At 39.2% G+C, this 15261-nt stretch overlaps 1 protein-coding gene across 7 annotated transcripts; it reads left to right on the top strand.

Moving 5' to 3' along the window:
• Nucleotides 1-26: 26 nt before the first annotated feature.
• BAG1 (BAG cochaperone 1) lies at nt 27-15200 on the top strand. 7 transcript variants are annotated; one of them, XM_021528741.4, is made up of 7 exons: nt 27-98; nt 2161-2289; nt 2428-2510; nt 3225-3338; nt 3854-3961; nt 9420-9482; nt 14890-15200. In XM_021528741.4, exons 1-7 carry the CDS (start codon nt 56-58, stop codon nt 15034-15036), a joined length of 687 nt encoding a protein of 228 aa, XP_021384416.3. In that variant the 5' UTR covers nt 27-55; the 3' UTR covers nt 15037-15200. The 7 variants fall into 7 exon arrangements, with proteins under 7 accessions (XP_021384416.3, XP_021384417.3, XP_085429824.1 ...); XM_021528742.4 differs by having other exon boundaries at nt 11832-15200; XM_085573698.1 differs by lacking the exon at nt 14890-15200 and adding an exon at nt 10679-11825 and having other exon boundaries at nt 2161-2246; nt 2454-2510.
• Nucleotides 15201-15261: the final 61 nt, after the last annotated feature.

Here is a 15261-nt window from a genome sequence, read left to right as displayed (position 1 = left end):
ACGCGCTCCGGGCGCGCCCCGGCAGCGCCGCCGACGGTTCCTGCGGCGGGGCGAGATGGCGGCGCCCGGAGCGCCGGTGACCGTCACCATCACTTACAGTAAGCGGCGGGGGCGCATCCCGGCCTTTCCCCACCCCTGTGCCCGCCCGGCCCGGCGGCGGGGCGGCCTCGGCGGGCACGGCCCGGCCCGCGCAGCCCGGGCTCCGTCCGGCTGCGGCCGTGACGCTTCGCTGCCCGCCGGCCCGGCCTGCCAGCGGCTCCTCCGGCTGCGCCGCAGGCGCCGGCGTGCGCACGGGTCTAGTGGGACGGGGGACACGGCCGCCTTTGCCAGCGGGCGAGCGCAGAGATCGGCGGGGGCGGCGAGGAGCTCGGGGGACTGGGGCATCTCTGAAAAGGGAGAGTGGGGGAGCTGGGCCTGTTCTGCCTCCAGGAGAGATGACAGAGGGGCCCTCATGGGTGTGAATGAATATATGAACGGGGGGTGCCAACAAGATGAAGTCAGGCTGTTTGCAGTGAGGTTATGCAGTCTCTGTCACTGGAGGTATTCAAGAACTGTCTGGACACCATCCTGTGCCATGTGCTCTAGGATGACCCTGCTTGGGCAGGGAAGTTGGACCAGATGACCCACTGTGGTCCCTTCAAGCTGGTCCATTCTGTGATTCTGCTGTTTGGATAATCTCCATTGAGATTATATTGAGAAATATATTGCTGAAGTCAGCACTGCATGTTAACAGCAGGTTGCTACCCAGTAGGCTTTCTTCTGGTTTGTTGAAGAGGCTTGGATGTTTGCAGCTAGTGAGCTGCAAGACTGCAACAGAGAGTGCTTTCTTTGGTAGGACAGGTGGTGCTGACATGATGGATTGGGTCACTCAAAGGCCAGCTGAGTTGGGCTTTTTTTCCCGCTTGAAAAGAAAAATCAGAGGAGGGAGAAGAAGGTAGACGGGAAGATGTATCTATAAACAAATATAAAACCTTACTGTAAGGGGGTGAGAATAGCTTGACCGCCACAGTTCTTAAAAATAAGATGGAAAACACGGTGGTTAAATTTTGGTGTGGATCTAAGTGAGACAGTAGGAGGAACAAAGAAGATAGTAAGGTATTAAATCACCAAGATGTTCTGCTGAATTTTGTTAGCAAAACTTAGTAATTTTTTATTGTATTAAAAAAAATTTGAATAATAAATTCTGCCTTTGGTTCTTTTGCCCTATGTTGGTAATGCTTTTTCCATCTCCAAAGCTTATTTCTGATTCTCATTTGTGTTTTCAAATTGTTTTGTTAAAATGTTTCCTTTATCACCTGGTAGTTTCATTTAAGAGTCTTTGGTTAGGAATTTTGTGGACTAATTTGTTTGAATCATCATGGTTCATGTGCTCCCTAGTGTCTTCAGGGAGTTCCATTTGATCTGAGGGGTCATTGATTGCTGTGGGTGCTTTCAGATTGACAGACTTTATGTGTGTGGGAGCAGAGGTTTGTAGAAAGGGTCTGTTGCAAAGCAGAGATTAATAGGATACTCCTTTTTTTCCCCTAAGAACTACCTCCTGTTTGCATGCAAGTAATCTTAGGGAGTCTGAATAGGAAGTGGAAGGTGACAGATAAGCTGGGACTTCTCCAAGTGGTTATGTCTGCTTATCAGTACTATATGGGGGAGAAACAGTTTTTGTACTCTGAGAATACTCTCTGGTTGTTGGTGGAGATGAAACAGGGTAGACAATGTTTGTTTCTCGTGTTTGAGAAGGAGGGAGCAAAGGAAGTGATAATTGTCTCAGATACCAAAGTCTCATGTCATTAGAAGTTCCTACAAGTAGGAAATGGAATACATCAGGAAGGTGTGGGCTTTCATGTGTTAGCTTGTGGGATGTCTGGACACCATATGTACTCTTAAAAAGAGATAGGGAATAATATTTAGCAGGAGCTAAATTACACCAGTAAAATACACCCAGTGAAGCTCTTCTGGTTATTCCAATGTAAGCCAAAATTTTGAGGTCAATCACTTCAAGAGGAAGGAAATGCAGTAGAATAATTCAATTGAAAATTGTGATTCTACGTGAGAACCTGTTATTTGAGAACTTTCTGCATTAATGGTAATAAGTATTAGAGATTAATTCTCTCTAATATTTTCTAGGTTATAATAAGTATTACTGTTAATGTGTGTTTCTACTAGGCAATGAAAAGCACAGTATTCAAGTTGCTTCTCAGCGAGAAGATGGTGAACCTACACTACAAGACATGGCTGTACTTATTGAACAAGTCACTGGAGTTCCAGTTCCTTTTCAGAAACTGATATACAAAGGTAACTTATAAATCTGCCATGTTTCTTATAGAGGATGGGTTTTCATTGGGTGTCCATGTTTTCAATGTCTTCAAAAAGATATTCTTATGCCACTAGCTATACTTAAACTGTTTCTTTCCTCTCTTGTTGTTCGTTTAGGGAAGTCTCTGAAAGAACTGGAACAACCATTATCAGCACTTGGTGTTAAAAATGGTTGCAAAGTCATGTTGATTGGGAAAAGGGTAAGCATTGCTTTGGGATCTTTTTTCCCCCTTAAACTATCATCATTTTTGTTACTAAGTCAACTGTTGAACACAGAAACAAGCTGGAGCATTAACCTAATTTTGTACACCTATCCACAAAGTTGAGTTCAGTCTCATGTTACACTGCAAATAAGTGAAGTTTATACTTTTCTGAAATTATTATTGACTAGCTTCTGCTTTACATTATTGACAGGACTCTGCCTAATCTGTGGTCAGTGCTCATGAACTTTCTGTGCACTGATGACCTTATCTGCTCGTCTTATTTTTTAATAAGTTTAAAAAAAACTTTCCCAACTGTAGCTACCGAGTCTTGATCATCTGGGTTATTTCTGGTGAAATGATTTGTGGCTGGCTTTGCACCTTGAGGATGAGATAATAATCTTATTATATAAATATTGCCTATACTTTAGAAATGGTAAGTTGATAAAAAGAAAAAAAAAATCACTTTCCCTTTTTCCTTCAAATTAATCTCATTAAATGTGTTTATATACATTGGTGATTTAAGTATATTTGTAATTAAGCTTTGGAAGAAGCTTATTTGGTAGTTATTGAAATATGTAAAGAATAGCCACAGTGTAGTGTGTATTCTAAACCCTCAGAAGCCTTTATGTCTGTATCAGCACTGCTGCTTTTTAGCTGCATTGTATCTTTATTTGTTCCTTAGTTGTGAATGTTGTACTTTTGAATACACAGAATAGTCCAGAAGAAGAGGCTGAATTAAAGAAGTTAAAAGATTTGGAGAAGTCAGTGGAGCAAATAGCTAATAAGTTAGAGGAAGTTAATAAAGAGTTCACAAGTATCCAGAAGGTATGCCAGTTTTGTATCACTTTATATCTTTGCAAAGCAGTTTTTTAGGTATTTCTATGTAAAAAATAAAACCCAAACAAAACAGTTTGGAGGTTTTGAGTAGTCAGTAAGAAATAGGCTGCCCCTCCTAAGTGTCCAAGAGTTAGTAATAACTCTTAGTGAATTCCAAATGCCATTTATGAGTTTGCAAAATAGAGACATGGCACTGTTTGGATAAAGGTAAATATTGTTTCCTGTGGGATAACTTACATTCTTTATATCTGGGAAAAAATCTAGTTCTCTCAAAGTCAAAAGAAGGTCTATTACATGTTCATCATTTTAGTAAACCTAGCAGATCTTATATGTACCATGTCAAGAATTGATGAAATACAGAAGAATACAGATTAAGATTTGAGTCCCTATCATGCTTGAAAACAAAGAAATAGAAAAAGATGTTTTCTGCTGTTGTAGATTGACAGATTTTCTAAGGTGAGTATTGTGTAGGGTATAGGATAATTTTGTTTTTTCTTCTTCAGGGATTTTTAGCAAAGGATCTCCAAGCAGAAGCACTAAAACAGCTGGATAAGAGGATTAAAGGAACTGCAGAGCAGTTCATGAAGACCCTTGAACAGATTGATGCCATTGTAAGTAACTAACCACAGAAGAGGATCAAATCCCAATAGAAACTTGATATTTTAATGCACTAAGACATTTATTTTTGGCTATCCAAGTGCTTCACATTCATTAGTGGATCATAACATTGCATTACATTTAGAGAGTATAATATACATCTTCCTGGATCATGTAGTAGCTCAGAGCTAGATGAGAATAGGAGTCTTGTGCAGAGATAAATAGAACATTGCTCCAGCCATGGTATTTCCTTACGCTGTTTCTCTGTCTGCTGGGCATTCTCTGTAAGCCTCATTATATAATTATGTTGCATATCAAGATCATAATAGCCTGCTCTGAGGGAAAAATGCTGCTTTTCTGTGGTAGTGGTGTCTTTGGGTCTCCTCCTCGGTACAGTGACCTTCTGTTGGATTTTTTTCAGAAATATGCCATGCAAATACCTATAACTGGTGAAACAAATATAGTTTAATTTGATGGACTCTTTGTAAAAGTTCAGCAGTGGACTAAATCAGAGTAATAATTTGAACTGGCCATCATCAAATGCTATGTAAAATGGATGTGTTCCTGGGAATGGTGGAGAGCTTAGTAACTAATTTCTTGCTTTTGTATTGTGAGCCTATGATGATAACCTAGTCTTTGCTGTTTTTTATACTCTATACTTTTTTTAAAAAAAATTGCTGTATTCTATTTATTTTGAAGTCTTCAAATTACTGTTTTCTTTTGTTGCTCACATACAGGAGAATATTGTGCTGACAGTTTTTGAATGATGTTACACATAAAGACTTCATATAACTGATGTCCTGCTTGAAGTGGCAGATTTACTATGTGTTGTCATGAAAATATCAGTAAGGTGACAACAGCTGTCTCAATTGGATGGGGTTAAAGCTTATTTCTGACCCCTTCAAGTTTTGATACCAAATCCTATTTGGAAAAAGACTCAGTACTTTTATTCTGGTGTGCAGTTCTGGAACCCAGCAGGCAGCTTTGTAAAAATGTTTCACTGCTTTCTGAATAATCCAAACTCAATTTCCCAAGTTTACTTTTAATTCTGTTACTTTTTGTGTGGTTTAAACAGAAACCATGCTGTGCTGTATCTCTATCCAAAATACTCTAAATAGTACTGGACAAGGGATTTTATGTCTAGTACAATGTTGTAGAAGACTTATAATCAGTGACTTGGTGTTTAGATTTGGGAAGTAATGGAGTCCCTGTACTTTGTTTCTTGAGAAAGTAGAGTAGCCAGAGCTAAGACTAATTGCAGTTAATGTCTTCCAAAATAAGAGCCTATGCCATTGAAAAGTTGTTAGGGTTTTTTTTTGGTTTTTTTTTTTTGTTTTTTTTTTTTTAATAAGTGAGGGTTTGGATTGCCACTGATTTCAGTTGCATTGCACATATTTTTTTCTTTTAATATACAAAGCTGGTTGTGAGATTTGTCATGAACACTGGACAAATGTGCAATCTTGTAGATGAAATACATGTAGCTGGGTGGAATCTTTACATAAAATGAGGGAGTTCAGAGTGCTGGTATCACACCAGGTCAGATGAACAGGCCACCAGCTTACTGAGGCAGCACTCAGCTGTACTGTGGTTATGCACTGTGTGGAGGCATCAGTACAGACTGGTAGTCAGGGATGTGTGTGAGCAATAAGTGAGTTCCACTGGAGTAAAAAATAGCAAACAGAAATGCAAGGCAGTAAAGTATTTTATTTTATTGTAGAAATGGTTTATATAAGTAATTCGTGTTCTTTTCAGCAGCCAAGTAAAAAGCTAGTTATGACGCATCTGTTAAGTGCTATTGGACATGTAGAGGTGCTGTTGATTGAGTCAACAGCATGTTAAAAAATTCAGCGGGGAAAAATGTGACTGAGAAGAATGGAGGATGGATTGTAGAAAGCAAACATATCAGCAAGCTGACACAATAATATCCCAGCTTTTTTCTTTGCCAGAATTGTCACAACTCATTAAGGTATCTCAGCTGCTGTGTTATTTGGATCACTCAAAACTGATGGAAAATGAGATTTGGTTGGTTACAGAGAGAAAGAAAACAATATGCAGGCTTCCTCAACCTTCTATTTTAGGAGTATCACTTCTTACTAGTAGCAGACAAGCTCATTAATTAGAGGAGCAGAGTTTGGGAACTAAATACTTTTAATAGACACCATGCATTCAACAATTGTAAATTTAAAAGATGGGATTTGGAAGGTTGAGAAGTTTATAGTCATACAGTAGTGGGGTGTGAGAGAAAAATACAGTGTTGTTACTGCCAGAGGTGTGAAAGGGATGCTTTGGGTAGAGCATCTGTAACTTAAGCATTGTAACGTAAATGTGTTTAAACAGCTACTGCTTTCACTGCATCTTAAAAAATTTAGATTTGTCTGACACAGTCAGGCATTGCCATAAGCCACGGATCTTAGAAGTTTTCTTCAGAAGGATGCAGTTGAGTCTTGTTCAATACTTGAAGATTGGTGTTTGTGTATTCACAGATGTGCTATTTATTTCATCACTTAAAACAATTGGTCTAGGAACAGAAGTCAAAACACACTATTTATTACAAATCTCAGTGAGAAAAATACAGGAAATGCTTTACTTGGTCATCTGGATCAGTTTTTTAAATATCTGAAAGGTTTTTTGAAAAAAAAAAATTTTCTGAGATCAGTAGGAAGATTTGAATCCACAGTCATGACAGCAACGCACCAGTGAACCAGCCCTGATTTAATGAATGTTTTCACCAATATTGCAGTGTGAGCACTCACTTTGTGCTCAAGATGGTCTCCTGTTAAATGGCAGATTTTTTACTCTAGAAGACAATATTGCAGAGAACAGATTGTTCTAAGAATTGAAAAAAGCTTTCTCTTACGAGCTACCAGTCACTTGATTTTGTTAACATAAATTCACAAGAAATCTGTCAAATTGCCTCTATCAGTATTGAGGACATTGATAGTGCTACTGACTCATAGTTATGCTCTGGTGGCCCATTCTCCTTTCCTGAAGATTTTTTAAAATTACAGTTCCTCTGTAGAACTTAAATTAACAAGCTGTTCTGATGAAATTTAACTCTTTCATTGTCTCTACTGTACTTGTCATTGAATAAATCCATACAAAATTAACATTTCAAGGATTAAAAGAAAGAAGTATTCTGAAAAAAATGCATCACTATTCCTGTAGTAAACATTTCCTAGATGTCTGGGAAGTTTTTTCACTTACAATAAGATGAGATCCTATTACTAAACTTTTTGATTTTTTTTGAATCAATAAAAATGTGATAAGCATTTCTTACTGTAATTCGTTAATCTCTTAGCATGAGCTGTAAGCATGAAATCAGATCTTCAGAGAAAGGTATTTCTAAAGCTCAATGAGCATTGTCACGTGAAAGGGGAGGTTTTTCCCAGCCCTTTCTGTTTGATTTGTGTGTCAGTGCCCCAGGTTAACTGAGACCCTTGTGCCCCACCAGTCTGTCAGTGTCCTGTTACCCTTCCCTGAGCAGCCCACTTGATGTGAGGGGGGTTCAGCTGACTTGCTTGGGGTCCCTTCCTGGACCTCCACACCTTTAATTGGTCTGTTGGTACCCCAGGCAAGATTCAGGGACAAATTCAGGACACAACAGCATAAGAAGGACCCCCTCCTGTGTATCCACAGTCAAATACATTACCTGCTGCCAGTGACTGTAAGTGCCCTTGAAGTACTCACTTTACCAGTTTTTGGAATAGCTATCCTTTATTAATACAACAGAAAACACTGACAGGATTGCTGGTGGTAGTATCTGGCTGCAAAAACTTAAAGCCATATACTAACCAGCTCTAATTCCCAACAATGGAGTCTTCCCTATTTTTATATCACTTTTAACTTACTCTTATACTGTTTTTATGTTTAGGTGGAGTTAGAGTGACTCTACTCATGCATTATGTTCAGTGGGGGGTGGCTCTACTTTGGAGGTGGGTAATGTCAGTATTACATCTGAGGTGACCTTTGAGGCTGGAGCTATACGTTAATATTGTATTCAAGGTAAACTTTGGAATGGAGGTGGACATCTGTGCTTTTGCCACAGTTCCTGGTTCAACAGCAGGAAATAATTTTCCTTCCTTGGCTGACAGCTTTTACATGGCTTATCAGCTACAAGACCCTGGCCATGGTGTCTCCTCTCTTTAGGTCCCCTTAGTGTTTATTTGTGGGAAGTTGGGATTGCTGACCACATTCCTTCAAGGGAGCAGCAACCACATTTTCTCCCTATAATTCTCCATATTGTTGTATCTGGGTTGGTAACTTTCCACCTTTCTCCATCCTCCATGTCATCCCCCCTTAGTCTGTATGCTCACTACAGTTTTTTGTAACTTTCCTACCAAGTATCAGTAACGGAAACTAGGTTGTAGCTTTCTACTCCAACCATCATGCTGTAAGGGCTCAAGAGGGAAACATGAGTGAAATACCTCTGAGGAGATAAGGAGTGTTCCTGCAGGGAGGTGACACGGCCCACAGCTCAGCTGAAGTGCCTCACACCAGTGCCCACAGCATGGGCAAGAAACAGGAAGAGTAGAATCCATTTGTCTGAACAGTAAAAGAAAAGAATGCCTTTTTTTTTTTTTTTGTTGTATTTTGATTTTTACAAAAGTTTATGTATCTAAACCTCCCAGCTGTGCTCACATTTTGGCTGAAATGAAACAGATTAGGTTAGGTAAACCTGTGTTCTTGGGCTGGAGTTAGGGTGGAAAATAAAAGGTAAACTATTGAGAAACTCCCAAGATTTTTATGCATTTTCACTAGTGAGAACACAGTGTTCTTAAGAATGTTCACATAAACTATATAAAGTGATAATCATCTGTAGAGGTGTTTTATCTGTTAAGAAAAAAATCATAAACCTGAGCACCATTCCTCAGCAGCACCCCAGTTTCACATAGCTCAAAAAGGACAACGCATGTAACGCTTGCCAGGATGACCTACACGAATGTAATGGGTGGTAGGAGTACAGAAAATGATACAATTTGAATTAAATTGAAGGCTGACATTGTGTAACACTTCATATCTGTTGCCTTCCATGAGTACATTGAGAGATGATCAGATGTACCGCTTAGACTGGCAATGGCTGCATTACTAATGATACATTCCAGTGATGGCAAGTGATTGAATGTATTTGTAAGAAATTTGTTCATGTTATAATCTCTGAAAAAGCTCTGAAGAACAGTTAACATATACCACACAGCAGAAAAAGCAGTGTGTGTAGTTTGTTGCTGTATATTCCCTAAAGACACATGGTAGATTTGCTAGCTCTGATCTTTGCAGTCAGCCAGCTGCATCCCTAGCTTTTTAATAACTTTTTCTTATATATTCTTTCCTGTGTAGTCATCCTTACTGAGCAGGCATGGTATTTTCAGGATGCCTGTTGAGAGGATTCTTTGATAATTCCAGTTTTTTGCAGTAAGTCTGATATGTTCATTTCAACATTAACCTGCATCAACTTGTTTGCTTATTTTACTGCAGAATCTGCCAGAGAATTTCAGTGACTGCAAACTGAAAAAGAAAGGGTTAGTGAAGAGGGTCCAGGTGAGTTTTCTTGGTTTGTATTTGGTGTGTTTTCTTCCCTTTTTTTTTTTTTTTCTTCCATAAATGCTGGGCACTTGTATACCAAGAGTTTGTGAAAATGAGCTGTTTAGATGTTTTTCAGTGTTTCTTCATCGGTGTCTTGTATGACCTCCCTTTGAGAGGTATTTAATAGCTTTATAGAATAGCACACAAAATACAGTTTTTCATAGGTTATGGTGTTTTCAGATAATGCTTGTCATTTACATTAATAGTTTGTCTTATGGCTGCCTGATGATGTGAAGTAATCCTGATAACTTGTAAAAACAACAGGATTGATCATTCCTCTTTTTTTGAATCTTGACGGATTGGAGTAATGACTGAGGTCTGGGCACAAGGATGCAGTTAACTCTAACTCCTGCTGACCTACTCCTGACCTTGCCAGAGGTGTTCTTTGGAAAATGTAGCTTATACTGCAATGCACCAACTTTCTTTGGAGAGTAGGTCTTTAAAATCTATACAGCAGAGTATCTATCCTGGGGATGGGGGGTTTAATTGCTTTGCTATGGTATGATGTTTGTGAATTCCTAGGCATTGTCTTCTTAGGACTTTGAACTGAAGGTTTGTTAATAAATACTGGAATTCAGCTCCCTCCATTCAAACTTACATAAATGAATGGTAATGCTACTTTTATTACTGTTTTTATTTATATTGTGCTAACTTTAGTGCCAGATTGGGCTCCAAAAATTGTTCTTGGAAGTACCTTGCATTCATATATAGAGTTGAATGATTTTTTTATTTTACTGTAACCTTACTAAATACCTTTCATTGATGTTTCATAAGTTTTTTATTATAGCCATCTATTGTAGAGGAAGGCCCACCAAGAAGTACTTCATAAGAGAAATGGTTTTAGTTACAGCTTTAGGGACAAAGCACTTTGTACTCAGTTATTGAGATAAGTTCAGGTAATGGAAAGGAAGGTGGTTGCTGGTGTGGCTGTGTTATGTGGGGGTTCTGAACACAGTCTTGATTCCCTGTGCCCCTAACCAAGGCAGCAGAACTTGTAATAGAGTGGTGGCTATCAAACTGTGTGGGAGCTACTGGATCTCCACTCTTGGGTAAAATTATAGCAGAAGTAAGTGGGACTTTGTTTAATAACTGCTGTTTAAGCATATGGATTCTGTTGAGCAGAGATCAGAATTATTTATGTGCTTTTATAGGCACAGCATAATGCAGCTGTGGGTTATGAACCCTTTGAGGACTCCAGAAGAATTCTAAGGGGTTTCAGACCAGAGCTGTCAACAACAGTTTGTTTTACCAGAGCAAGAACAAGAAAACAGTGGCAAGTTATGCTTATTATTCTTAAGTATCCATAAAAAGCAAGGGGAAGCTATTAACTGCCTTCTACTGCTGGCAGTCACACATCATCTAGGTTGGGAAGATAAATATGAAAGAGTAGTAGCCAGCAACTGCACCTTCACTTTTTCATCACTCAAGTTCTTACAGATGTGAATTGATGACTGCTCAAGGGATTGGTTGGAAATAGATGATTCAAAGCGGTGTGATGGTTGAGGAAGATTCACATGGCACAATAGTTTGTTGCTCTAGAAGGAAAGTGCTTTCTTTCTGTAATCTTAATGTAAGTAACATGAAATGTCTGGTTTGACTGAATCTTTCTCAGGAAGTGCAGTTTACTTGCATACCTTGGGGCTGGCCTAAAACAATTTATTGGCCTAAAGTGCTGGTGTGTTGTGTTGTGTACAGGCTGAGCAAAGTGACCAGGGGCTGCTGTCTGCCAGTTGCTCTCTGTGTGTTACTCTACTTGTGAGAATTTGTGGGCAGGTTCTAAGAAAGCATAAGGTGCTGTGGACTGCCCTTTTTGGAATGGAGCCTTCTGTCTTTTGAGTAACACCAGCTACTGATGAAGAGGAAGGTTCAGTGGTGCCTTGTAGTCTTAAGAAGTAGAAAAGGTCTTGGTTTAATGAAAGCTTGTTTTAAATTTGACTGAGCAGGTTTGTCCCTCCCAGCCTTGGCCTCTGAATTTTGTGTTTTAGAAAAGAGCTTAGAAGTCATGTTCCAAACTGAAAAAAGCACTAACTTGTCTGAACCTTTGTGTTTCCTATTGTTGCTTATGAACACTGGATCAACTGAAAATATGTCAGCATCAGGACATGCTATTGTCCTTATTAGCCTTATCCATGTTGGATTCTAGGCAAATGCAGGTGTGCATAAGCTATTACCAAAACAACTGGAAAGTGGTTGTTGAGCTGACATCTTCAAATTCACAATAGAAACTGCACTTTCAGTTCTTCAGGAACACTTCTTGGTGCCAAACTGTGTATCCAGTAACATTTGTTTGTTTTTTATTCTCAGGTTTTTCTTGCCCAGTGTGATACCATTGAAGGGAACATTGGTCAAGAAATGGACAAGCTACAGTCAAAGAATTTGGCACTGGCAGAATGAGGCATCGCCTTACATAATTAGGAAACATAATTGCTCTGTGAGCAAGAAGAAAAGTTTGCTCTTTGTTTTGGAGCACATATCCAGCTTCCTGGTTTTTTTGTTTTTGTTTTTTTTTTTTTCTCAAAGCCCAGTCTGTTAGACTGGCACCAGTCAATCATTTCTTGCTGGTTGTCTTGTTTGCCGCTTGGTTAGAACTATTATTTTGAAAAGAAATCCTTCCTGAAGAATGGCTGAGCTAATCTTTGTGATTAATTGTGTATCTTATGGACAATAAGATAGTTTAGTTAACTAAGTTACGAAGTTTTCAGTGGTGGGCAATTTTGTCTGATATATCTTTGAATTTATTTACAGCTCAAATCAAAGAAGGTCTGTAATCGTACAAGTGCCATAAGTTGCAATTGTAGGACTTCAGCTAGATTGAAAAAGGCAAATTGAGACAACATCTGGGAAAGCTGAACATTCTAGTAGACAGTTCAGAGCAATAAAAAACCCCTACACATTTGTATCTACTTAATGTTTGTACGCATTTATAAATATAAGAAAGCTTGATTATAAGGGAGTCGTACCTATTTTAGCCTTAAATTGTCATAATAAATGGAATGTACTGTAACATGTATGGTACTTAATTTTGAGTGGTGCTTTAAGTTGTTACTGAGCTCCTTGATACAGACATATGTTTTTTACACAGATTTCTGATGTACTGTGGTTTTTATAGATTATTTGTATTTTTATTATTTGTGTTCTGTCTTGAGTTATGTTGAGAAATGAAATGAGATTACTCATGCTGCTCAAATACCAAGGGTGCAGTTCAAGCAAGGTATAACCGAGGAGCTATTTTGAAAGGGTTTTTTATACTTTTTTGTGAACTTACTGAATTCACGATTTAATGGGAAAATGCAGTGATTATTCCAGTATGTTAAGGCAATCAGTGAATTTTTATAACACGTTGCAAAGAGACACAGGTTTATTTTAGCAGTGCCATCTGTATTAGGGTTATGGCTGAGTCTTGCAGTCACATATGTACCGTGCTTAACCTTCTCTGTTAGGTGAGAAGTCAGCTTTTGCAGGAGACAGAAAATTTGAGTGGGTGCAGCCAACTTTGCAGTGGTTGCTCAGAGGTTCTGAGCAGACTGTGGAGCATGTTAGCCTGTAGGTAACATAAATGTACAGCAGCTGCTTTTTCACTGATGCTCCTCATTGGGAGGTCAGCCAGATACACAGGGATTAATAAGGAGCCTCTTTCTGTGCAGGAAATAAACTCTTCATCCCAAATGAGTCAGACTGAGAATGTTTAGAAATGGCCGTTAGGTAGTGAGGCATTATCCGTTTGTTTTAAGGTTAGCTGTCCTTTCAGGATAAAAATAGGAAATGTATGTAAAAAGATCTTAACTTCTGATAAGTTATAAAGCTTAAATAGTACCTAAGCATTATTATTACAGTATTGTCTTTGATGTTCGTAATTTGAGGAACATTTTTTTTTTTTAGTGAAAAATGCCATTGAACAAATGAAGTGAGAGCTGTGCATTTCAAAGGGTCACTTGTATTCTAAAAATGCTGGTTGACCATACAAAGATTTAAGTTGCCATGTTTTTTGCTGTTAACCAGTTACTCCAAGCTTATATTTTTTCCTTATGAAATTCTCTTATCAGCATCTGTGGAGGATTTCATAGGCTAAACTCCTAGGAACCTTATCCATCATGTTAGGATTTGGTATGGTAGGACTGTGGAAGTTTTTTCCTAGGCTGACTAGTCTGTCATGCTGCATTTCCCTAGCACTTTAAGGTTAAGAGGAGAAAGCATTGGTTGTAGTCATTTTTGTGAAGCCCTGCCTATCCTGTGGCTGCTTCTGGACCAGTTCAGCTGACTCTTAAACCACCAGCAACACTTGCCTAATTCAGGGAATGCAAAATCAACCACTTCCCTATGATGGAAAGGATCCTCACCCTCCCAAATGTGGGTTCTCTAATGTGTTGAGCTTTCAAAGGTGCATGTACAATAAGCAAGAATCCTGTTGTGCCCATGGAGAGAAGTGAGTGCTGTGGTCATGGCTAGGACTGTGTCCATTTCTGCTGTTCCTGCGTAGTTTTCTCTCTTGGGTGAGAACATTTACAGGCAGACATCGTCTTCCCTGCAGCCTTTCCCAGAAATTACCGCTTCCTTAGATGTGCTTGTGTGAGTACATCCTCAGCCTGTCTCAGAGCAAGGTAGATTAACTTCAGGATGTTCCATAGCAGGTCTGTTGATGGTCTGGTACTTTGAGGCAAAGAGAGTGATGGTGAACCTCTCCCACCAGCACATCTGTATTCAACAGAGGGTGGATGTCCTGAGCCAAATTTACCTTGCAGTGCTAAGTGGTTTGGTCTCTAGGACAAAATTATGTATATGAAGACCAACTTCTGCAGTATAAATTGTTTTGTCTTCCATATATAAAAATGAGCTGATTTGCTTTGGAAAACAGATGGTTGTATTTAAAGTTATCCAGGACATTCTAGAGTGAATTGACTTTTATACTTAGTTTTGGATAGGGGAGTTACAAACATTTTTTGTCAGAATAGCCTTAAATTCAGTGAAAGCCAGCGTCTGTGCTTTTCAAAAGTGCAGCAGACTGCAATTGTGGAAGGGAGGAATGGGGAAGGAAGATGTGATTTTAAATATTCTTCAGAGTTTGTAAACATAAATAAGCTTAAGCTATAGTCTTAGTGATTCTGTAGTTCAGGTGTACTGTGATACCTGTTTCGCTACAGAATTGTTTCCTCAGCCCAACAATCTGCCACGATCATGTCAAAACAGAAGTTACTCCCTTTTGCGTCAGTTGCACTTATCCCATTGTCTTCCTCCATTTGCTGTGTTGCTCTGGCTGTGTTTACAGACCTTGGATTTGCCATCCTGGCAAAATGTACCACAGGATTTGTCTTTTTTGAAAATGGAAATTGAATTGCACATGCCCTTGGCCCATTTTCTCTCCCAGATCCCATGGGCTGGTGTGAGAAGAACCAAACCCGACTCAGGGAAATGTGGAGTCTGGAGCCATGGGATGGGTTGCTCTCTGGAAACAGCACAAGATTATACTGGCATCCTCCATGACCAAGTCCTCTGGAAGATAATGTCGCTGTAAGCCTGGAGCAACACTTTTTTACTTCTAATGGACACTCATGGTTTGGAGTGGAGCACTTGACACCATGGAAGTTGGCACTAGATGTTTTTTTCTTTTTTTTTTTGGTTAACTCATGTTATTGTACTGTGATAAATGAAAATATAAAAGTAAAACATGGAAAGTTCTCTGCTGTCCTTGGTCATGTTGTAGTCACTAGATTCTGTATTTGGGCTGTATTTTAGCAGA

The sequence above is a fragment of the Lonchura striata genome, chromosome 2 (genome assembly GCF_050655825.1).
Source record: "Lonchura striata isolate lonStrDom1 chromosome 2, ASM5065582v1, whole genome shotgun sequence".
Taxonomy (NCBI): Eukaryota; Metazoa; Chordata; class Aves; order Passeriformes; family Estrildidae; genus Lonchura; species Lonchura striata.
Note: the sequence above shows the minus strand (reverse complement) of the source record. Positions and strands in the feature narration are given on the sequence as shown.

Bases quoted from the DNA above. Each gene is read 5' to 3' on its own strand.
- BAG1 (XM_085573697.1), top strand. From the start codon at position 56: ATGGCGGCGCCCGGAGCGCCGGTGACCGTCACCATCACTTACA. The intron at 3,962-9,419 runs GTAAGTAACTAA...ATTTTACTGCAG, and splicing joins TTGAACAGATTGATGCCATT to AATCTGCCAGAGAATTTCAG. The intron at 9,483-10,678 runs GTGAGTTTTCTT...GTGCTTTTATAG, and splicing joins GGTTAGTGAAGAGGGTCCAG to GCACAGCATAATGCAGCTGT.